The sequence below is a fragment of the Paramisgurnus dabryanus genome, chromosome 1, assembly GCF_030506205.2.
Source record: "Paramisgurnus dabryanus chromosome 1, PD_genome_1.1, whole genome shotgun sequence".
In the NCBI taxonomy this organism is placed as follows: Eukaryota; Metazoa; Chordata; class Actinopteri; order Cypriniformes; family Cobitidae; genus Paramisgurnus; species Paramisgurnus dabryanus.
In genome coordinates this window covers 35694246-35719122 of record NC_133337.1, presented here as the reverse complement: position 1 = coordinate 35719122, position 24877 = coordinate 35694246, and the positions used below count along the sequence as shown (strand labels likewise).

General features: G+C 38.1%; 1 protein-coding gene across 3 annotated transcripts; it reads right to left on the bottom strand.

The window, feature by feature from the left end:
• Positions 1–21: 21 nt before the first annotated feature.
• On the bottom strand, positions 22–24130 carry impdh1b (IMP (inosine 5'-monophosphate) dehydrogenase 1b). 3 transcript variants are annotated; one of them, XM_065268689.2, is made up of 16 exons: positions 23524–24130; positions 16982–17080; positions 16831–16905; positions 10957–11005; positions 9916–10017; positions 9753–9827; positions 9450–9656; positions 9261–9348; positions 8977–9176; positions 8133–8223; positions 7952–8047; positions 4305–4448; positions 3909–4053; positions 2973–3116; positions 2611–2694; positions 22–2506 (listed from the first exon to the last, which is right to left on the bottom strand). In XM_065268689.2, the coding sequence occupies exons 1-16, from the start codon at positions 23715–23717 to the stop codon at positions 2485–2487; spliced, it is 1815 nt and encodes a 604-aa protein (XP_065124761.1). In that variant the 5' UTR covers positions 23718–24130; the 3' UTR covers positions 22–2484. The 3 variants fall into 3 exon arrangements, with proteins under 3 accessions (XP_065124761.1, XP_065124763.1, XP_065124762.1); XM_065268691.2 differs by lacking the exon at positions 23524–24130 and adding an exon at positions 18965–19214; XM_065268690.2 differs by lacking the exon at positions 16831–16905 and having other exon boundaries at positions 23524–24096.
• Positions 24131–24877: the final 747 nt, after the last annotated feature.

Genomic DNA, 24877 nt, shown 5'->3' with positions numbered 1-24877 from the left:
ATGCTGAAACATCGTAAAACACTGTATTTATGTAGTTTATTTCTTTCCAACAATATTGAACAGGATACGTAACCTCTATCAAGTACAATGCAGTAAACAAACTTGGCTTTTGAGTTGAGAAACCGCAAACAAGCAACATCCAGTTGACTAAAGGATTGTCTTTGTACATCATTATGCAGATTTAACAGAGAACTTGCCGTGTAAATGATTGTGTCCACATTCTGAGGTACAGAGTCTATAATTTCGACATTGAAAACACTAGAAAGTATAGTTCCCTGGTTTCACAGACAAGGCTTAAGGTAAGTCCTAGACTAAACATGTTTGAGCTCTCAACACTTGAAAATATGACAGATCTTAAAATATGCATGTCATTGATTTGTCTTAAGATGCACACTAGTAACAATTTTTAAGGCATGTTTTAGAAAAGATGCTTAAACATCTTAATTTAATAATAAGGCCTAGTCCTGGTTTAATTAAGCCTAGTCTGTGAAACCAGGCCAGTTTATTGTAAAAACAATCTGTTGCACAGAAAATGTGTAAACTTACAAGTTATTTGAACTTTATTTTGTATAATTAATAGCAACTCCTCACTACACTATAAATAATGCACTTAAATGTTTAAGTTGTTAAAGTAATTTCAACTTTTTTGACTAGTTAAAGGAAAACACCACCATTTTTCAATATTTTACTATGTTCTTACCTCAACTAAGACAAATTAATACATACCCATGTTTTTTCAATGCATGCACTTAATCATTATACAGCGCGTCGTGAATATGTTAGCACTTAGCCTAGCCCCATTAATTCCTTAGGATCCAAACAGGGATGAATTTAGAAGCCAGCAAACACTTCCATGTTTATTTAAAGATATGAGTACGTATGGTGGCACACAAAAAAATAGAGCTATATTTTATGGCACTTCGACCTCAACCTAAATAGGGAAAACATGGAAGTGTTTGGTGGCTTCTAAATTCATCCCCGTTTGGATCCTAAGGAATGAATGGGGCTAGGCTAAATGCTAACACATTCATGACGCCCTGTACAAAGATTAAATGCACGCATTGAAAAAAGATAGACGAATGAATTCATACCTAAGTTGAGGTAAGAACATAGTAAAATATTGAAAAACTGTGGTGTTACCCTTTAAAACTTAAAATAAAGTTGTAATAGCTTAAGCCTAATTAACTTTTTTTATTCATACCAACTACTCACTAGTCAAGAAAGTTGAAATTACTTGCTAATTTTCAAGTTGCTTAAACTTAAAAATTTAAGTGAAACAAGGAATTTTATACAGTGTAGGCAAGAAAGTTGAAATAAATTGTCGTTTCAAATTAATTAAACTTACGTGCAACAAAGAATTTTTACAGTGTATGAATTAAATAAAAAGTAATTCATAGTATAGTTATTAAAAACTGAAATTCACATGGATGACATTTGGCAGTACATAAAGCCACATGATCTGGCCACGAGGTGGTTTAGGATAAAACAAATGTGTGTATCCTTCATTTATGACACAAAGGCCTTCCACTGGTTCTCCCGATACACAAATGTGGTGGACATTTTGGTGATAAGCACATCCTATAAGAGGACCAGGAACTCAAAGCATTTATTTGGCTTTTGTAAAGATTAGATATAATCAAAAGTTAAACAAAAAAAAAATGCACTTGACAGTAATAGTATAAAACGTTGCCGTACAAGCATGCACAATAAAACTCTTTACACCACAATCTGAATTGCATTAACATTTCATCTTCCAGTCTGCATTAAAAAGTCAGCCTGACCTTAAAACTTCAAATACAAGCTCCAGCTTTTTGGTCAAAAATTTCAGGACACAACAATGAAACCGTGTATATAGATAGTTTTGGTATAATTATGTTCTGTATGAATCTTTACAGGAAACTGGACACCAAGAAGATAACAGACTTGTCCCACCGGTAGACATTTTACCTTCATAAATACAACCATTTAAGTACCTCGGTTCTCTTCCTTCTACAATAAAAATATATCATATAGCATCTTCAGTAGTTACAAATGGACTACAGAAAAAATTGCCTCAAGTATAAATGGACCACTTGGTCTCATGGCAGTCATCAGTTTGCAAATGGAAATGGTGATATTGACTTGCTGCGATGATGTGCCTAAATGTGCCGAAACTTTAAACACATCAATGTGATCGCAGCATCGGTTCGGGAGGAAACAAAAAGGCTAGCTCCTCTGTTTTTGCTGGTCTGCTTAAACACGGATACAAACAGGCAGCTTTAAGTAACCCTGATACTCCCTCGAGTGCAACTGGTGTGTTTTGGGGGACTGAATTCATTTGAGGTCCTGCTCTCAAACTTGTAAAACAGTTTAATACTCTTCTCCATCTCTCACTGTGGTCATTGTGTCGTAAAGATCAGAGAAGGGGTGCTGTGGGGTACGTTTGGGGTAACAGATTTGTCAGGTATTTGGTCACTATTTCTCATCCAGGTTCCGACCTCTCCGCTAGTAAAGACGTTTCTCGTAACTATAAAGATAGAGGAGAAAGAATCATCAAAAGGTATTTTGATTAGTGATGAATATCAGATAGTATTGAGGAAATCAAAGTACTGGCGCCCCCTGGTGACTTACGAGTGAAGTCCATGTACCCCTCCTTCGACCTGTGCAGACATTGTCCTCTTCTCAAACTTCAGCTCTCCAGAATACATCATGGAGCTATGAAGAAGTATTTATAAACGCATAGAATAAACATTCAACAATCATTTTAGGTAAACACAGTCACATTAATTGAATTTACTGAGTAGTTTTTAATGGGGGGACCTTTACTTTAATCAAGTTTTATTTTTTATTATTGGTCTATTAATGCCTTTTTAAAGCTTTATTTTCCCAAAAAATATTTTGAATTTACACAATATTTGGAAAACCCCCATTAATACCACCACAGACCCCCTGTTGAAGATCTGTGCTTTAAAACTATCCGGTATTGAACTCACCGTAAAACCGAGAGGCTTTTTGCGCCGATGTCCTGGCATCCATGCTGAATCCCAGCGATGAGATATGGCACAAACTTATGGATGGAACCTTTGTCCTGCACTGAACCGGACACTCCCTGAGCCACCTTCACCTTGTCACCCTCGCTGCCCACATCCAATCAGAAAACAGCGTCAGGTCCAATGCTCAACTCTAGCTATTATACATGGATTAACAGCTGAAACTTACGATTTGTGACCCTGTCTGTCTTAAATCTTATAATTTAATGAGATTAGCAAGTTTGATTTCACTCACTGATTTCAATCTTTAAAATGACCTCACTCAGTCAATATTAAAGGTATCAAAGTAAATGGAACACGCAGACTTTTTGGGATTTTAGCTTGTTCGCCTTATCCCCCAGAGTTATAGTTAAGTCCATACATACCTTTTTCATGTCCGTGTGTGCTGTAACTCTGTCTGACGCACCCACTGCTAGCCTAGCTTAGCAAAAAGACTGGAACTAAATGGCTCCAGCTAGCATACCGCTCCCAATAAGTGACAAAATGATGCCAAGATGTTGTGATTTGTATAGTCACAGCGTGTACAAATAACAAGGTCATATGAGACACAGCCATCTTTTAACCGTATACATACTGGGAACTATATTCTCAGAAGGTGAAGCACTGCAATTTGGGCGGAGTGATTAGCACAACACTATGCTAGCTGGAGCCATTTACTTCCAGTCTTTGTGCTAAGCTAGGCTAGCAGTGGCTCCGTCAGACAGAGTTACAGCACGCAAATAGATGAAAAAGGTATGTATGGACTTATCTAATATGTAAATAAGCTAACCTCCTAAAAAGTTAGCGTGTTCCTTTAACACATAAAATCACAAAAAATAGCATTAGCTGGGTTTTCTCACAAACAGGGTTTCATTTTACATATACAGTAAATAAACACACCTGAAGTAGCGTTTCTGGCTGCTGGTGTTCTTCTCCATAGCATCCAGAGAGCCCATACCTCTGTATTTCTTCAGTCGAACCCCATCAGAGAAGAAATACTCGCCTGGAGCTTCTGTGGTGGCGGCCAGCAGAGAGCCCATCATCACTGCAGACAGAACACACTTGTGGTCACGGTGGATCCATTTCAGATTTCCAGTAAATGGAGTTAATAAAATATTTTAAATTTTATGGCTGTGGTACGCTCATGGCGACACTATTTTACATTGTAAAGGTGCTTGATAATGTTTGTATTGTGAAATGCTCAAGGTCAACCTCAAAAGGTCAACTGGTACTGTAGCTTTCCTTTACTCTTTTATGTATAATATATGTGTATTATTTAAAATAAACAACAAGCACCTGTAGATGCCCCCAAGGAGAGAGCCTTCACCACATGACCAACTGTCTGGATGCCTCCATCTGCGATGACTGGCACCCCAAATCTGCGAGCGTATTCTGCCACCTTGTACACAGAGGTGCCCTGAGGCCTTCCACAAGCCATGACTACAAAAGAAAGACACATTTTCATTGCATTTTTTTCTATAAAGTCACTTTGCATATAGTGTCTGTACTAGAGGTCTTCTCGGGTCCAAAAAAATGTACCCGACCCGAATCACTTTTAAGATGAATCGGACGTGAATAAATCTTTTTTTTAAAAAAAACCTGACCCGAGACAAACCCCACTAAATTAGACCCGAGTCCGAACCGACCAAGTGGCAATTTTTTATATTTTAATACCCGACTGGACCCAAATGTAAACAGCACCGACGTGTGTGCAGTCTGCACCTCTGCATGCACCAGTCAGACCTCGCAACCAATTTGGCCCGCTGCTCCATTTATTTTCATTTATTATCTGATGTTGACCCCAAGGTAACCAACGTGTCGGCCTCAGAATCCTCAAGAGGAAAATGAGGAGATATCCTTGCTTTTGGAGTTTTCACTACTCCTGCAATACTGCTCATACTTATGTCATAGTACCTGCATAAACAACATGAGCAAGAACCAAAACAAAGATTGATTTTGTTTCGGTTCTGGCCTATCATCATTTTCATTACAGAATTAGTTTATAACGCAGAACGTGGCCTTCAAAGAGAGAAACTTTGGATATGCCCCACACCAACCACACCCTGACTTTACCCCCTTGGCCCTCAGACACACACCATTTGTCAACATCAAAGGTTTATCTTTTCATTAGCAATGCACTCTGCAGAAAACAGCAAAAAAATGTTGACATTTTATGCATGCACAGAATGGTGAAAAGTAGCACCATCTGGTGGACAAGATCAAAACTTGAAGGCCAGCAGTCCAAAATGATATATTGACATAAAGAAATGCATTAGTCAAAAAATGGTAGTTATAATGGTTTTCAATGGGGCATTTTGTTTTTAAATTTATCAAAAATTATTAACCTCTGGCAATTTTGGGCAATGTACAATGATCAAAGTCAAGATTGTTTAAAAATAAAAATCAAAATGGCACAAAGTATCCCTAGGATCTCTTAAGGGTTAAATTAAACAAGGCCGAATATTATTATATGTGACCCACTTCCGAAGCACACATCAAACTTTTAGACCCTGAACCCCTCGGGTCGTACCTCAGGTTTTCAGATCTACGTGGACCCGTGAAGACCTCTAGTCTTCAAAACTGGGGTCTTTAAGACTTAAAGGAATATTCCATTTTCTTAAAAGAAAAATCCAGATAATTTACTCACCACCATGTCATCCAAAATGTTGATGTCTTTCTTTATTCAGTCGAGAAGAAATTATGTTTTTTGAGGAAAACATTGCAGGATTTTTCTCATTTTAATGGACTTTAATAGAGCCCAACATTTAATACTTAACTCAACACTTAACAGTTTTTTTTCAACGGAGTTTCAAAGGACTCTAAACGATCCCAAACGAGGCATAAGGGTCTTATCTAGCGAAACGATTGTCATTTTTGACAAGAAAAATAAAAAATATGCTCTTTTAAACCACAACTTTTCGTCTAGGTCCGGTCCGGCGTGACCTAACGTAAATGCGTAGTGACGTAGAGAGGTCACGTGTTACATATACAGGGCTCGACATTAAGGCTTGTCCGCTTGTCCGGGACAAGTGGATTTTTTGAAGGACAAGTGTAAAAGAAAATTAGTTGTCCGACTGGACAAGTTAAATTTCAAACAATGTTATAACGTTATGTGCCGTTAACGACAGAGCAGAACACGCAGGGCAAACACAGAGCGGAATATTGACCAGAGAGCGCAGCACGCCGACACGCACGCACGCACGCGCACGCACGCACACACACACACACACACACACACACACACGTTTACACCTTGATATTTGTTACTAAACAAGCTGCGCGCGCATGAAACCTAATCGGCGAACACGGAGGGGCGGGGCGGCCTGGAGGGGAGAGTGATGTTTCTTCAGGCTCCGGCGTGACTATAAATGACAGACACTTCAACCGCAGTCCGTATTATTTCTCTTCTAAAGTTCGGTAAAAAACATAATGGGCTAAAAATCTTGTTTAAGAATCTTTTTTATAATGAGAAGCTCTCTTTCAGCGCGCCTACGTGTGTTTGCGCCGCGTGACAGCTGATTTAAATCTGACAGAGTTCGTCACTGTACATTAAAAAATCCCACACAAACATTACAGCGTAAATGCTAGGATTAAGATTGATTTTATATATAACAGATAATCTGGATACATTTACCCTAATACGTTTTTTAAAACATGGTAATGTTTTAATGTGTTGCTTTAGTGTTTTAATGTCAGACAATCATTGAAATGTGGGAAAAATAAAGAGAAAGGCAGCAGATATAGCATCCTTCTTCAGAAAGAGTAGCAAGAAGCAACCAAATTTCAGTGGCCTACAAAATTCACGCGATTTTCTAGTCTCTATAGTTTTTTCAGCAATGGGAGATATAAATTCTGGTTTCAAAGTAAATTTCAAAAGTTTTATTTGATTAAATAGTTAAAAAAATAAAAACTTGAGGTTGAATTATGACTATAAATTGTATGTTAATCTCAATTCATTTTTAATTGAAATTAAAGTATTGTAGCAATTGTATGTTATACATCATTGTGATTAATGCACTTATAATACTTAAAAGTATTTTAAGGTTGGATGATAGAGATTTTATGTGCCACCCCAGAGTAACTGCTGGCCCCTGCCTGGCCACCCCTATGAAAAATCCCTTCCTCTGCCACTGATTAGCAAAACACAAAAAATAAATTATATTATAAATATTTACCCGGACAAGTGACTTTTGTGCATGGACAAGTGAAACATAAATTTACTATCCTCAAAAAGTTAATGTCAAGCCCTGATATATAAAACGCACATTTACGGACCATTTTAAACAATAAACTGACACAAAGACATTAATTAGTATCAGTTGACATACAACAACGTAGGAACGGTCCTCTTTCTCAACACTTGTAAACACTGGGGCGGAGTTTCGGGTTCGTTCTCTGTCACCTCTTGACGTCATGACGTATTGCGTGGGGTCACGCTGGCGCATCACGACCGGATCTACATGACGAGAAGTTGTGGTTTAAAAGTGCATATTTTTCATTTTTCTTGTCAAAAATGACAATCGTTTCGCTAGATAAGACCCTTATGCCTCGTTTGGGATCGTTTATAGTCCTTTGAAACTCCGTTGAAAAAAACTGTTAAGTGTTGAGTTAAGTATTAAATGTTGGGCTCTATTAAAGTCCATTAAAATGAGAAAAATCCTGCAATGTTTTCCTCAAAAAACATAATTTCTTCTCGACTGAACAAAGAAAGACATCAACATTTTGGATGACATGGTGGTGAGTAAATTATCTGGATTTTTCTTTTAAGAAAATGGACTAATCCTTTAAGTTTAATGTAAAATAGGTGAAAACTGTATAGTGCAGCAAAGAAAAGTCATTTGCAGTCGTTAGTTAACACTTAATTCCAGAATACAGTAACAGTATGGATGAAATTTTTGACATGGTAAAGACATAATTAATAGAAACTGTTGTACAATTCCGACCTTCCTGTGTAATGCAGATCGAACCACACCCCATTCCCACTCTCAATGCGTCCACGCCTGCGTCAATCAAGTTCTTAGCCTGAGCAGCTGTAACCACTTCAAAGAGAGAAGATGATATTAGACTGAATAAGATATAAAGACTTCAATTAAATGATCACCGTCGTATTTTAATCGGACTTACCGTTTCCACCCACGACCTGCAGCTCTGGGTACTTCTGCTTGATGTAATGGATCATATCAATCTGGTATACAGAGTTGCCTTGGGAAGAATCCTGTTAACAAACAAACCCTATATTAACTCAACAGAACCAACAGCGAGAAACATATTTACAGGTAGTCCAAACACATGCATATATGTAGCAATGACATTTTATTCGCAAAGGCAAACCATTCAATATCATAAAAATGTAAAGCTGCATTCTGTAACTTTTGCATCTCTTAGCTTTGTTTGAAACTAGGGATGCTAAACAATTAATCGCGATTAATCGTTAGCAGAATAAAAGTTTTTGTTTACATCACAAATGTGTGTAAACTGTGTATAATAAATGTGTGTGTATATATATATATATATTATAAAAGTTGTGGTTTAAAAGTGCATTTTTTTTATTTTTCTTGTCAAAAAAGACAATCGTTTCGCTATTTAAGACCCTTATGCCTCGTTTGGGATTGTTTAAAGTCTTTTGAAACTCCGTTGAAAAAAAACTGTTAAGTGTTGAGTTAAGTATTAAATGTTGGGCTCTATTAAAGTCCATTAAATTGAGAAAAATCCTGCAATGTTTCCTCATAAAACAAAATTTCTTCTCGACTGAACAAAGAAAGACATCAACATTTTGGATGACATGGTGGTGAGTAAATTATCTGCATTTTTATTTTAAGAAAATTTAATATTCCTTTAAACCAATCATAGGATGACTTAAACACACTGGTGTTATAAAAAAAAACATTCTTACTTTCCAATGCAACCCCATAACCTGCTCCTATTTTGTTGATCAAATTGAAACACTGATGGTTCTGTCAGGACCTACCAGGACTACTACATCGACCCCTGCTTGCACGAGCAGGTCCAGACGGTACTTGTCATCGTCACGGGTTCCTATGGCTGCACCACACAGCAGCTGTTTGCGTGCGTCTTTGGAGGCCAGCGGATAGTCCCTGTTCTTCTTCAGATCTGTGCGGGCGATTATAGCCACCAGCTCATCTTTATCATTCACGATGGGCAGTTTACCTGTTCAAGCAAGACGTAACTGGATGTTAATATCAGTTTTTAGTGTGAAATGACATGATGTAGTGCTTCTGCACGTGATCTCACCTTTTTTACTGCGTTGCAGGATATCATTGGCCTCCTTCAGAGTGACACCGGCTGGAGCAACTACCAGATCTTCTCTTTTAGTCATGGCCTGGAAAACATTTACAGAAATTGAATGAAAATCGGATGAAATCGGTTAAACGAATCATTCACTGGTTGTCCTCATTTAATAAATGCATGAGACATGATTACCTCTCCCAAAGGTTTGTTATTATCTTTCTCGGACAAGAAGTCGATGTCTCGTGATGTGACGATGCCGACCAGTTTGCTGCCCATCTTGCCAGTCTCAGTTATGGGGATCCCAGAGAATCCGTGTCTAAGTTTTGCTTCAAGTACGTCACTTACTGTGTGCCGTGGTGTAAGCACCACTGGATCAGTGATGAAACCCTGTTCAAACCTCTGCACACATACACGCAAACACCTTAACATCAAATATGACACCGACAGAAGATATCAACCTCAAATTAAAATTTGTGAAAGATGTGGTAGTCTTACCTTGACCTTGCGTGCTTCGTTGGCCTGAAACTCTGGGGTGCAGTTATGGTGAATAATTCCAATCCCTCCCATGAGCTGAATTAGCGAATCAAAAGCATTTCAATAAATGACTGACAGATGTTTTGACCAATCACAAAAGGTGTAGAGGAGAAAGTATACTTACTGCCATGGCAATGGCCATTGAGGATTCAGTGACGGTGTCCATGGGAGAGGAGATAAGCGGGGTCTTTATTGTGATCTTTTTGGTCAATGCTGAAGTCAAGTCCTACATATAAAAATAGTAAATTAACATCTCATCAGTTCCATGTTTAGCCACACGGGGCAGAACAGCGAACGTATACACAAGTTATTAAAAAACAAGAAATGTTAATCATATAAACATCAAATCATTTTATCACCAAGTCCAAACATTAGCAAGGGACGATGTGACCATGAAGGCTGTGACCTTCGTTTATACACCAGAGCTGAGAAATATTCCTTGTATGCAGATAAGCTCAAAAACATTCCCATAACAACCTTCATGTCTGTACCACAAGCACAAGTTCCCAAAATACTTTCGCATTGACACAGGTGGGAGAAGAATGGCCTCATGGGTGAATAGACACCATAGTGAGAAAATTCCCAAACCCACAGTTCAGTCAAAGCTGGTTTTATGAGCAATGGTTCAAAGCGACAGACACGAGACATTAAATCTGCCAAACCCTCCAAATGGGGTTTCGGTTTCAATCTTGGTAAAACTATATTGCCTTTACAGCATCTTTAAAGTGTACGCACAGTGCAATAAAGAAACCGAAAACAAAATAAAAGTGTGAAATGTGCAATTTTTTTCACATACCTATGGGAACATGCAGATCAGGGCAGTTAAGTTCAAAAACAATAGAGTCAAATCTCATTGGTTCTGGGATCTCGCGTGACAAAACGCTTATATGGCAACTAGTCATGAGATGGCATGAGGGCGAGTAAATTAAATTATGAAACAATTTTCATATTTAAGTGAAACAGAACAGAACGAAACAGAAGGAAGAGGCAAATATCTGACTGTTTTTAAGTCTGAAAGGTCTGGGCCAGAGTCCAGAGAGGCAGACAATTTAGTTAAAAATAGCAAGTAGGGAAAACGCAGACGGTCATTTAAACATACACTGTCATTATGAAAACAAACTGAACGAGTGAATGAACACGTGGATGAGCGCAGTGGATTACTCACCACTTCATCTGATGTGAAGTCAATAAAGCCAGGCAAGATCAGAAAATCACTGTAGGAGACACACAGAAAACACATGACAGTCAGTGATCAACCATCAAATCATAGACAGATCAGTCATACACTACTTATAGCAAAAGGTAATAAGAAAAGGCTGCTTTAGAGGATCACAGTAAATATTACTATCAGATTTTTTAAATCATCTTAAGGCAGAACAACATACAGGATGAGGAAATTGAAAATATTAAAAAAAAGTATTTCCATTTTATTATTATACGTGGACCACCAAACCAGTCATATGGGTATTTTTTTTTTTCAGAAATTATAGATCATCAAGAAGAATAAATAAGTTTCAAAATGTTTGAATCTGAGTGTGCAAATTTTTTTTTTTTAAGGAATAGTCTATCTATTTTCCATATTAAACTATGTTATTACCTTAACTAAGAAGAGTTGATGCATACCTCTATCATCTTAGGGTGTTTTCACATATAGTTCATTTTAAAAGAACCAAACCCAGTTCACTTTAAGTGAACCAAAAAAGGAACTAGCCGAATGTGAACTCAGTCCTTTTGGTGTTCACAATAAAGTGGACTCAAAAGAGTACCCAGTTCTTTTTTTGGTCCCCTTCAGAACTGAAGTGATCTCAGACCCTTTCTTGTTCACATCACAACTTCATAAGAACTCAGATCCCAGCTTTCTGTGTAGCAGCTGATTTTGATACAATGTCAAAACAACACACAAAGCGGACCGGGACCTCATTGATTTCACATATCAAAAAGAAATCGAACCACAAAAGAACCCAAAAGCGAACCGTACTCAGACCACCTCCGGATGTGGTCTGAGTTCGGTTCGCTTTGGGGTCCTTTTAGGGGGGTCTGAGATCACTTGGTTTGTTCACATATACACCCTGAACTACTCTGAGAGCGTTTGGAGGGCTCAAACGAACTAGGTGTGAAAACACCCTTAGTGCGTGCACGTAAGCGCTGGGGCGCGCTGCAACACTTCGATAGCATTTAGCTTAGCCCCATTCCTTCAATGGTACCAAACAGAGATAAAGTTAGAAGTGACCAAACACATCAACATTTTTCCTATTTAAGACGAGTAGATATACGAGCAAGTTTGGTGGTACAAAATAAAACGTAGCTCTTTTCTAAGCGGATTTAAAAGAGGAACTATATTGTATGGCGGAATAGCACTTTTGGGAGTACTTCGACTCGGCGTAGTAACACCCTCCCTCTCCCATTATGAGAGGGAGAAGGGGAGCGGATTTTTCAGGCGAGTCGAAGTACTCCCAAAAGTGCTTTTACGCCATACAATATAGTTCCTCTTTTAAATCCGCTTAGAAAAGCGCTACGTTTTATTTTGTACCACCAAACTTGCTCGTATAACTACTCGTCTTAAATAGGAAAAACGTTGATGTGTTTGGTCACTTCTAACTTTATATCTGTTTGGTACCATTGAATGAATGGGGCTAAGCTAAATGCTATCGAAGTGTCGCAGCGCTTTTACATAACCTTTTGGCATAAAAGATAAAATATTTTGAGCCATACACTGTATTTTTGGCTATTGCTACAAATATACCCGTGCTACATACGACATACGATTTTTCTAAGGGAACAGTAAATATGGTTAATTATAATATTATAAGATAATATTGTACTGCAAAAAAAGGCTTCTGTGTCTCCAAACAAAAAATATTAAATTTCTCCTTTGATTTTGGGATAAAACATGATTTAAACTGAATTTAATGTTTACTTCCTTGATGCAATTACACATTAACTTTAAAGATTTTAAAGGGATAGTTCGGCCAAAAATGATATTAAACCCATGATTTACTCACCCCCAAGCTGTCCGAGTTGCATATGTCCATCGTTTTTCAGACAAACACATTTTTTTGATATTTTAGAAAATGTTTTAGATCTTTCAGTTGATTAAATGTAATGTTACGGGGTCCACCCATAGTACACGACCTTCAAGTCCAAAAAAAGTGCGTCCATCCTTCACAAATTAAGTCCAAACGGCTCCAGGATGATAAACAAAGGTCTTCTGAGGGAAATTCGCGCGGTGTTGTTGTAGAAATATCCATATTTAAAACTTTATTAACGAAAATAAATACCTTCCAGTAGCGCCACCATCTTAGTCGCGTCCGCATTCAGGATGAGAGCTTACGCAGCCTATGGAGGCTAATCTGCTGCTGCTCTGTGCCCCCGCCCTCTGAATTTGTCATACGTCACTAAGAAAAGTGCGTACACTACGCTAATACTCTCTCCTGAATACAGAGGAGTCTAAGATGGCGGCGCTACCGGAAGGTATTTATTTACGTTAATAAAGTTTTAAATATGGATATTTCTACAACAACAGCGCGTGGATTACCCAAAGAGGACCTTTGTTTATCATCCTGGAGCCGTTTGGATTTAATTTGTGAAGGATGGACGCACTTTTTTTGGACTTGAAGGTCGTGGACTATGGGTGGACCCCGTAACATTACATTTAAAGATCTAAAACATTTTCTAAAATATCCGAAAATGGGTTAGTCTGAAAAACGATGGACATATGCAAGTCGGACAGCTTGGGGGTGAGTAAATCATGGGTTTAATACCATTTTTGGCCGAACTATCCCTTTAAGAAGGAACAGTTTTATGCAATGTTATGTCTAGGAGAGTCAGACACAGTCAAGCTAAATAAAAACCCAATTAGGTGTGGTTTTTGAGGCAAGAACATTGGAAAAAAGAGTGAGCTTAATGTGTGTGCATGTTCTTCAAACAAACCTTCCACAAACCACAGAAATCTACCAGAATGTGATGTGTAAAGTGCAAAAAGGAGAGAGAGCAAAAGAGAGCGAACGAGCGAGAGAATTTCTTTGCCTTGTCAAATTGTTGAAAACAAGGAGACTATGTTTGCTGGAACAGGGCGGTGCTCCTCTGTGCCCACATACACCGGTCAGACAACCCTAAACATCCACAAGACGGGTGGGAATAAACTGGCCTACTAAAACGTTTCTGTGTTTCTCTTCTAAATCAGGCCATGGTGAGAAAACAGAGTACATGTGACATTACAGACTGATATACAGATGTCCACCAACCATGTAGATGCAGCACAGGTAACACACTATAGCTTATAAGAGCTTAGCTTATCAATGAAATTCTATACCATCTCCTTAAAGGGACACTCCACTTTTTTGGAAAAGATGCTCATTGACCAGCTATGATTTTTACCCTTTTGGAATCCATACAGCTGATCTCCGGGTCTGGGCAATACCACTTTTAGCATAGCTTAGCATAGTCCATTGAATCCGATTAGACCATTAGCATCGTGCTCAAAAATAACCAAAGTGTTTCAATATTTTTCCTATTTAAAACTTGACTCTTCTGTAATTACATTGTGTATGAAGACAAACTGAAAATGTAAAGTTGTGATTTTCTAAGACGATATGGCTAGGAACTATACTCTCATTCTGGCGTAATCATCGAGGACTTTGCTGCCGTAACATGGCTGCAGGAGGCGCAAAAATAATATTACGTAGCGCATGAATATAGTCCCCTTGGTAATTACGCCAGAATGAGTGTATAGTTCCTAGCCATATCCTAGCCAAGATTTTGATAAACGTCTAACCATAGCCCAAAAATAAATTAAATTATTAAATAAGTCACTGTTTACTTTGCTTACTTGATGGAACATCATACATCTGATCTCTCAGGTTATTTTTGCAAACTCAACATATAACCAAAGTCAAGTTAATTTTGGCTAGAAGTGGGTTCCTCATAAAAGGACTATATTGGGTTAGTTAACCTAAATGGTGAAATGATGACTATTGCTTGTTGGAAAAGCTCTACCAACAGAGTTACAGTAACAGCTTATGATGAAGTATTTGCTTAAAGATTTTGCCGTGCAGACATAAATGCAGCGGTCACATTTCGAGTATGTGGTCCATACCCATCACTTTTTACTAATGTTTTGTGTTCCTTTGACAGTGTCAAGAGTGCACAACAAGAGTGTTAAGTTGCACATAAATAAGAAACTTTAAGGAATAGTCTACCCTTTTGCCATATTAAACTATGTTATTACCTCAACTTAGACGAATTAATACATACCTATCTTTTTTCAATGCATGCACTGTACAGCGTGTTGTGAATGTGTTAGCATTTAGCCTAGCCCCATTCATTCCTATGGTACCAAACAGGGAAGCCACCAAACACTTCCGTGTTTTCCCTATTTAAAGACTGTTACATGAGGAGTTATACCAGTAAGTATGGTGCCACAAAATAAAACTTTTTTTTGGTACCATAGGAATGAATGGGTCTAGGCTAAATGCTAACACATTCACAACACGCTGTACAGTGCACGCTTTGAAAAAAGATAGGTATGTATTAATTTGTCTAGGTTGAGGTAATAACATAGTTTAATATGGCAAAAGGGTAGACTATTCATTTAAACACAGCAGACATACAGACCTCATGTGCTCATGTGTACATAAATCGATTTAACACATTTGAGCATGTGCCATACAAGTGTGCTTTTATACCTCGGTCTCTGTGTACAGAGGAGCTCACATGATGCCAGGACAGTCATGCGTTCTGCACCGCATCTCTACACAAATTTCATTAAAGATCAGGCGACCTTTCAACCTCAGACTTCTAAGACGACACTGTTAGTGATTTACAGCGTCCACATGTCGATTCATCAAGTTAGATTTTTCCCTACACATGATAGTGTAGAAAAATAGTTTATACACATAACATTGAAGTTAAATGTGATTTTTTTTCCACTGATTGTTATGGAAACCTGAGGTATTGTGATATGAGGTTCAAAGCAACAAGAAGTGATTTGCTAGAAGACTAAAGAGCCCAAAGGCCATCTTCCATTATAAACCAAAGCAAATGAACAAGTACAGACTGGCTTATGAAGACTGTAGAGGCCGTTACAACAGTAATAAAGCATTATAAGTCCTATCCCTTACGAAAATTAACCATGGTTTTATTGTGGTAAAAGTGTAGTAACCATGGTTTTTTGGTGTATTGATTACTATCAGCAAAACTATGGTTTTACTACAATAACCATGGTCTAACTATGGTTTTTGAAAACCATAGTTGTCAAAACCATGGTTATTTTGTGGTTACCATGGTTTTACTACAGTAACAATGGTTTTTTGGTTTTAACTGTAGTAAAACCATGGTTAATTTTCGTAAGGGATCTGAAACATATAGGCAGTTTGAGTGTATATAAACTGCTTGTGAAGCAAACAAAATTCAGATATACAATATACAGCAGACATACGGACCTCATGTGCTCTTGTGTTCATAAATTGATTCAACACACATGAGCATGATGTGCCATACAAGCGTGCTTTCTGTACCTCTGTATCGGCTCACATGACGTCAGCGTGAGGACAGTCATGCGGCCTGCACAGCGTCTCCACACAAATTTCATTAAAGATCACACAGAAGACCTTTTAACCTTTCAACCTCAGACTGCTAAGACGAACCTGTTAGTGATTTACAGCATCAAGTTTGATCCTGTGGAAAATTTGTTTATACACATAACATTAAAGTTAATTGTGATTTGTTTTCCCACTGATTGTTTTGGAAACCTGGGCTATATTCCAGAAAGCAGGTTATGTGAATAAGCCGAGTAAGCAAGCAGACAAACTCTGCAAAAACTGTATATACATTATATATACACACATGTATAATACATTCTATTATATCAAACTGATCTGAACTGAAACCCATTCACACACTAGCAACTGGAGCAAAACAAATTAGAAACACCTGATGATTCTGAAACAAATTTGGCCAAATAATCTGCTTCCTTAATTGATCTCACAGAGAAGCTGAGGTTTCAATGTGACGTCTTTTAATAAAAGACCATTTTACTCACTTGTAAGTCATACCGTCGCCCATAGAGCAAAGCTCTTCGGCTGTGAGCCCATCTTGGGCAGACTCCTGTCCTGATCTGTAACGTGGATGTCCATTACACACATACACACAAGTATCACTGCAAGGACAGGGACCCAATTTCAAGTACTTACTTGTATGTGAGACCATCTCCGACAGAAAAGAGCTGCTGGGCAGACAAGCCGTCGTCTGGGATATAGCCCGTGCCTCCACTTATAAGATAGTCTGCCATACTGAAGATAGAAATACACAAACACAACCAAGTAAATAACTAACAGGTGACTTTGCTGGCAACCAGCCCTATTACTTTTAATTCTAAAGTCCAACTATCTGCTTTAATATATTGCAAACAGAGGGCTTGCATGTCAGATATTTCCAACCCTGTTTCTACATACACACAATGGTACAATTTTTTTCATAGTTGTAAAGGAAATGTTAATATTGCACTGCCATTATGTTTACCATTCAAATAAAACAGAACTATTATATCACTGTAATATGACATTATGTTCTGCTATTGGTCTCTTATTACTTTAATGCATTTGGCAGATGATTAGATTTAAACTTGCTGTGCATTCAATCTACACCGTATTTCATCAGTGTTATCAAACCCATGACTTCTTGGTTGCAAATACAATGCTTTACCAGTTGAGCTCCACAAACAGTTTATACCTCAGTCTTTATATGGCTGTATAACTTGTCAAACCCCCATTGTACTTCCTTTTACCTTAAAAACAGATGTTTGTCTTGTAAAAACTGGCATTAACCTCTGCAAATCTATTCTAATCTTGTCATGTTGTGAGTAAAATCAACAACATTACATCGTAAAACCTAAACATTTTGTTGCTAAACACCACAAGTGGATCTAAAATGTAAATCCTCCATAAAACAATTCAGTTTCGTGACCTGCAATATATTAAAGGGATAGTTCACCCAAAAATTTAAATTCTGTCATTGTTTACTCACTCTCATGTTATTACAAACCTGTATAAATTTCTTTGTTCTGGTGAACACAAAGGAAGATATTTTAAGGAATGTTCGTAGGCCCCATTCACTTCTATGTTAGCATAAAAGAATACTATGGAAGTGAATGGGGCTTACGAATGGACAAACATTCCTCAAAATATCTTTCAGCCTGTTCATCAGAACAAATAAATTTAAACAGGTTTGTAACAAATATGAGGGTGAGTAAATGATGACAGAATCTAAATTTTTAGGTAACTTTAATAGACACACAGATGGTGACACGCATGGAGGATTACGAAAAAATAAATAAATGGGTCGTTGACATGTAAATGTGCCATATGGTGTGACACAGCAAAAATTTAGGAAAACCCCTCAATATAAAAATAGCTTGAGAGAAATGTATCTTAATGTTAGAGTTACAAATAACATGAGAAATTTTGTCTTCAATTTTTAAAAAAAATCTTAATTGTTTAAAAAACTGGGAGTGATTTTTTTCTACATTTGCATAACTGTTATATCAGCTTTTATTTGTATTATTTCTGCATTATAGACACAAGCAAGCAAACAAACAGGCATGTAACTGCAATAAGAGTGTATTTTTGGATGTATTGCGAGCTCTGTGCAGTAATACGCATACCTACTAGTACACATACACACTAAAGGTACACACTACTGGCCCGGTGACCTACATTTAGCAAAACAAATGCAAGGCAGGCAAGCCCTAGCTGTGCCTTTATGTCGAATATAAACTACACATGCGCATTACACTAACATTAGCATTGTAAACCAACAAATCAACTCGTGTCGTTTTTAAAACAAACAGCACCTTATTTATGATACGTTTGTTTTTAAAGCAGCAACATTTGCTTCCTAAAGCTATAACATACAAATAAATATTTCACGAAACAATACCACATCGAGATCGCAAAACAGAAAATCAGGTTGAAAGTTACTTCCCACTGAGATAAACGTTGAATAGAAAAGCGAGCACACTTGCCACGCAGGAAAAATATGCTTGTGACGATCACTAATACACACACACACCAATAACCGCCTAAAATCCACGTTGTATCTTTGTTAGAGCTCCCCCTGACACACGCCTCCAGCAAAACCACTTTTTACAATAACTGAAAATAAAAATAAATGCAAACCTGAGTCTCTTAACACGAGCACGCGTTTAACTGAAGCGGATGAGCTGATGCACGTCAGGATGGAAAAACACAACCAATCGCTGTTTAGTCCTTAGAGACTAGCTTACAGGTGATCAGAAATCAGTTGAATATAGCCTACGTCCCTACAGACCCCCAATAGTTTAAAAATATCTATTTTGTATTGGGGTCTTGTGATGAGTGTCGGTTTATGTAGAGAACGAGGCAGACACAGAGCGCGCGCGTCATATCCTCAGTTCTACATCCACGTGGTGACGGCACGGTTAACTCTTTCCTTGCACACACCAGTAGTGCCTTTACCTGAAACACTTTGGGGCGGTTTCCCGGACAGTTTATACTAGTCCCAGACTAAAATGCATGTTAGAGCTGTCCGACATATATCAGTGCTATTATAAATTCAGGCCTATTCTTGAATTTATCCATACCTTGTCTGGGAAACTGCCCCTACTAATACTGTGTACTGGCTTAGTTCTTCGTGGTATGAATGCCACATGAGTTTGAGATGACTTTTGCTTTGTAACATCCCTGCTACGAAAACCAATGGTTCCTCTGCATGTGCAATTATGAAGCATCGGCTGTTTACCAATAAAACCATTACAAAATAACAAAAAGTCTGATTCCGGTAAGATTTAATAGTGTACAATTGGCTCCCATCCACCTGATAACATCCAACCAATAGAACCCAACACATGACCAACATGTGACCATTTTAAATTTCATTAAAACCAATACAATTATAACCATTCAATCCATTAGAATTTCTGTAATGGTTTCTAATGGTATTTTCAGCACATTGCAGCCACAAGACCAAGCTGGACTGTTGACACACAACAGCTTGGGTCCATGGCTTTGCTTTGACCCTACACTATTAAAAACAAACAGTGCTTAAAAGCACTAAAATTGGTTCCTGGCTCTTAATCATAGAGGAACCATTTTAAGTGCCACATACATGTAGGGTGGCCATTCGTGCCAGTTCCGCCGGACATATCCCGAACATGTTTCGGGTGCGTTCTCCGGAAGTCGCGTTGGTCGACCGCATACGTCATCAAGGTTTAATATTTCAGGTTCAATTTCAGAAAAGCAAGCGTTACATTTCAAGGTAAGAATGAAACTACAATGATTGTATGTCTTAAAAGAAATAAATCATAATTTTTTTATGTATTTTAGCTGAAATGTGGGAACCTCGATGACGTATGCGGTCGATCAACGTGACTTGAACCGAAAACATGTTCGGGATGTGTCCGGCGGAACTGACACCCTGCATACATGTACCAGTTTGCACCTTTTTGTACTGCCTCAGTGACAACCTTTAATACCTTCTTATAACCTTTTATTCAGAGAGTATAGTTTTGGTTAAGGTTTTAACTGTAGCCTTAGCTTTTTGTTCTTGGCCGACAAGAAGTAAAATTTGACAACATCTGTTGTTGTTGTCTATCTGTCTCAAGGCTCTAGACGGTTATGTTTAAAAATCCCAGGAGATCAGCAGTTACAGAAATTCTCAAACCAGCCTGTCTGGCACCTACCATCATGCCACAGTCAAAATCACTGAGATAACTTTTATACTCATCTTGATGGTCAATAAACATTAACTGAAGATCATGCACTGTATCTACTGTACATGATTTACTGTATGCATTGCACTGTCGCCACATTCATTGTTTTTATATGCCATTCAATTATTGAACATTTCTTCAAATACATTCATCAGAAGATTCTTTAAATAATTTGAAATAGGTCCTTTTGTACATTCACTATAGTAGGTCTTTATATTATAATATTAATATTTTTGTCATTATGTTGGTTTACATGTGTTTAGTTCAGTATTCAAGTATACATATACTATAGTAACTGCTTTTAGGGCAGTCTCGGGTTAAGCATTTAGCAGCTTGGATCCTGTTAAACAAGAAAATTCTCACAAAACCTGTCAAATCATGTTGGGGTCATATTTGACCTGAATGAAGATTTCGGGAAAGAATTAAGAAATCTTTTACAATTGTAAATGTTTTCAAGAAATTGTGTTGTACAAAAACAACTAGCATGTTAAAGTCATGGAAAGTATCTTTACATGAGGTTATATCTTAAGATAGGACACATAGGGGCTGTTTCCCAGACAGGGATTAGACTAGTCCCAGACTAAAATAAACGTAAGAGCTGTCTTAACTGAAAACAACTTACACTGACATATCTAAAAATACATCAGTGTCCTTTGTTTTGACTCAAAATGCACACAGGTATTGTTTTTAGTAAGGCATGCTTGTGAAAAATAGTTATATTTCCTAATTTAACTAAGGCCTACTCCTGTTTTAAGTTAATCCCTGTCCGGGAAACCACCCCATAGCATTTGTAATTGTTTAGCAGCAGTGTTGGATTTAAAAGTCAGTCACAACCAATTACCAGAAGCCAACAGCTTAAGGATGACTGTGCTTAATATAATCACAAATCCATTTCATTGACCAAACAAACCAACCATAGCAAATTACTCACAATGAAGATAAATGTTGTTTTTCTATTGTTTCAAAAACTTTATTTTGCCAAAAGTGCAATACATGCAGTTGCAGATGTACTGTACATTATGTATAATAGGCCAATATCAAGTTTAAAGAAGACACAAGTTTTTCATGGAAGTGTCGGGAGCAGTGTTGGCTCATGACTGCTCTTCCGGGGGGCACAAATTCAAAATATCTGTTCGGAGTGTCGTGTGTTGCTCGTGTCTTCAAAATATGTGTTTGTTGCGTCATGTGAACCATGTGCATCACATGTGCATCAAAATGAGTGCCTGCTGCACACGCGTTTATGATAAAAGAGACGCTCACGTTCACAACAATACACGCAAGACACTCCCTTAACAGTAAACTCTGATTACGCATCAGATTATGCGAGTATCTGGCAAACGCGAGCGTCTCTTTTATCATAAACCCTTTAGATGCGTCTGCAGCAGGCACTTATTTTAACAAGACACGTGATTTACATAGGATCACTCGATGCGCAGAACACATATTTTGAAATTACAAACCACATACACGACCGGCTACATACATGTTGTGACGAACTTCGCATCGAGCGCCCTCAAAAAAAGAAGTCACCGGCCGCCACTGGAGGTGAAAGTATTAAATAAAAAAAAGTTATAGCAGTTTACATTTATTGTAATAAATAAAAATAATGCAATAAAGTATTTATTTAATCCGTAAAATTAGGTTTGTGTTACACTTACCAACAGCGGCCACTAGGTGTTAACAGTTTGCTGCATACTCTTGTCACAAATTAATAAATTACTGTCACTGCATTATTATTACTGCTAAAAGTTTTTGAAATATGAAAACTACATTCTTAAACCTGTCCACAATATATAGTGTCATCATAATAGATTAAAAATGTACATGCAAAATATTGAAGTAAACTCATTTAAGGGTTTAAGAGTCATTTCTTCTACTAACTGAAAGTTACCTTTTGAATTTAGTTCCAATCATTTTTATACATTGTAAAGTATATCCAGACTCTCAAAAAAAGGAACAAATGTTATACTTTTTGTCATGGAGACGCTGCCTTTTAAAAAGGAACTAATATGTACCATAAAGGTATAGACATCTACCTTTGAGTTACCAGTATGTACCTCTAAGGTCCAGCAAAAAGTTAACTTTTTGAACTTTGTACCTTCGTGTACCTTTATTTCTGAGGGTGCATCGTTATAGCATTCCATTTTGTTCCTGATATGTCTGGTAAAGTCTGGTATGTTTTGCTTTGGTTTGCATTCCAGTGATAAACATGAGCAAACAACCATAACAGAACAACTTTCCCCAAATAACTTTACTACGTTAGGTTTATTCCCTCACTAAACCACACCACAAACCTTATGATTTTCACTTTAAAAATGTAACCTTTTAAATGTCCATTTCTATTTCAAGGCAGAATCAGCAATGTTGCAACTATCCCATGATTCTTTAGGGGATTTGAATAAGCAGGGGGAGTGAGGGTAACATGTAGGTCTGTGACATTTCTTTAAGTGAAGTGTGTGAATAAAGGCAGAAGGGACAATAACCGGATCTCCATTAGCAGTGCATGTGTGTCTGTGTCACATAAAGCACTAACTTTCCCTATCAAGCACTAACTTTCCCTATCAGAGAGGAAAAGGGTCACATACAGTAGTGGTTCGGTGTACCTCACCATATAGTATGTGGGTCAGTGGACATGTGGGTCAGAATATTCTCGTGCATCAATGGCTATTTCAGACCACTATTCTGACCCATATGGACTTTGCCAGGTCATGCATAGCTAAAGGAGACAACCTGATCATCTGTTCCCAGAATAGCTTGTTAAAAAGCCAGCTTTTGTTGACCCAGCATCTACTTTTAAGCCATTCAATTACACAAGTCTATTTTAACCTTGTGGACTTAAAGATTAGAGATTAGAATGACTAACAACTGCACAATATTAAGGACTTATCTTCAAAGTTACATTTCAAAGCCATCATCAATGAGAGGGGGCAAAACTTAGACACGGTCCACACACATAAAATCTCTGTGACATTGTGTCCTGTCACTTACCTGTTTGGTAAACCTGCTTGTAAGCGTGTCACGTTGTAGCGCTGGGCGGCAGACTCGTGTCCACGCACATATGAAACCCCTGGGAAAGCATGGGAGCAAAGAGATTCGGTGTTGTCCATCATCTCATGGTTCACCTCCTGTGCTTGGAAGTCCATCTCTGCCCAGTTTGTGGATAAATCCTGCTGAGTATTCATGTCCAGCCTTCTGACAAATAAAAGCTTTGCCTCGTGCCTCAGTGCAAATGCAAATGAACAGCTTTGAATCCTATTCAAAGTAGCACGATCATAGGTTCATGATTCAGGTATAAGTGCTGAGCCAAAACCGAAGATTGAATTATCTTCATGTAAATCCAGACTGAACCTGTAGCTATCGGCTTCTCATTTCTCTGACATCCAGACTGATGAGGTGAGGAGACAGGTTTGCTTTGACCGAACTCACAGCCAGGGTGAGTGAGTTCGCAGGAATTGTGGATCCATGCCCTACACACCTGCTCACATAGAGACCGGGGTGTCGTCGTGGAGATAGTCCCACCTCTGAATCCCTCTGGCCTATGCGTGTTGTAATAGGTGGACTGAGAAATGGTGGACAAATAAACCAGATAAAGGGGAACAGGAAAAGAAACAGCAAATGAGAGTTCAAGCCTGAGGGAGATACGCACTAGGACACTGAGAAAGAAAAAGGAGATAAAAAGGAATGCTCTCTCTGTGTCTCTCTCTCTCTCTGTGGCTTAGCTGTACTTCTGTCAACAGCACATGTCAGTCTTATAAAGAGGATTGGAGAATCCAACCTAGGGAACATTAAGGAAAAAGACACTTTACAGACTGTGTAGCCCTGAACAACTAGATTAGCAGGTCCAGGTGTGCTTGAGGACAGGTGACCTCCAGGGTTGCTATGGGGTTGCTAAGGTGTACTTGATGATTGCAATGAGTCAAAGGCTGCGTCAGAAACCGCATACTGTATAGTAGGTACTGAATAAGATGAAGTACCTACTTACTTGCCGTTAAAACAGTAGGTACTGTATAGTATGAATCCTGGTAGTATGAATGAGATTCGGACGTACTACATCCGCCATGTTGCTACATCACGTGACATACGTCATCATCACGTCATGTCATTCCAGCGCGAAAACTGCTGCATGCCTCTTCTTCTTCGTTGGATAACTCCTCTGCCAGGGCATCATGGGATAGTGAAGTGTCCATCGTATGCACGCTGCAAAATCTAACCGGAAGTAGTAGGTCATCCGGGTACTTTTCGCATACTGTTTTTCTAATACTATGCATTCGGACATACTACTCGCCTCGCCTACTGCATTTCGCGTACTATATAGTATGAAGTAGCAATAGTCTTTTTTAAG

Coding starts and splice junctions, on each gene's coding strand:
- impdh1b (XM_065268689.2), bottom strand. CDS start 23,717: ATGAATACTCAGCAGGATTTATCCACAAACTGGGCAGAGATGGACTTC. Junction 9,657..9,752: donor ACGAAGCACGCAAGGTCAAG/GTAAGACTACCA, acceptor GTATGTGTGCAG/AGGTTTGAACAGGGTTTCAT. Junction 2,507..2,610: donor GGGGTACATGGACTTCACTC/GTAAGTCACCAG, acceptor CTATCTTTATAG/TTACGAGAAACGTCTTTACT.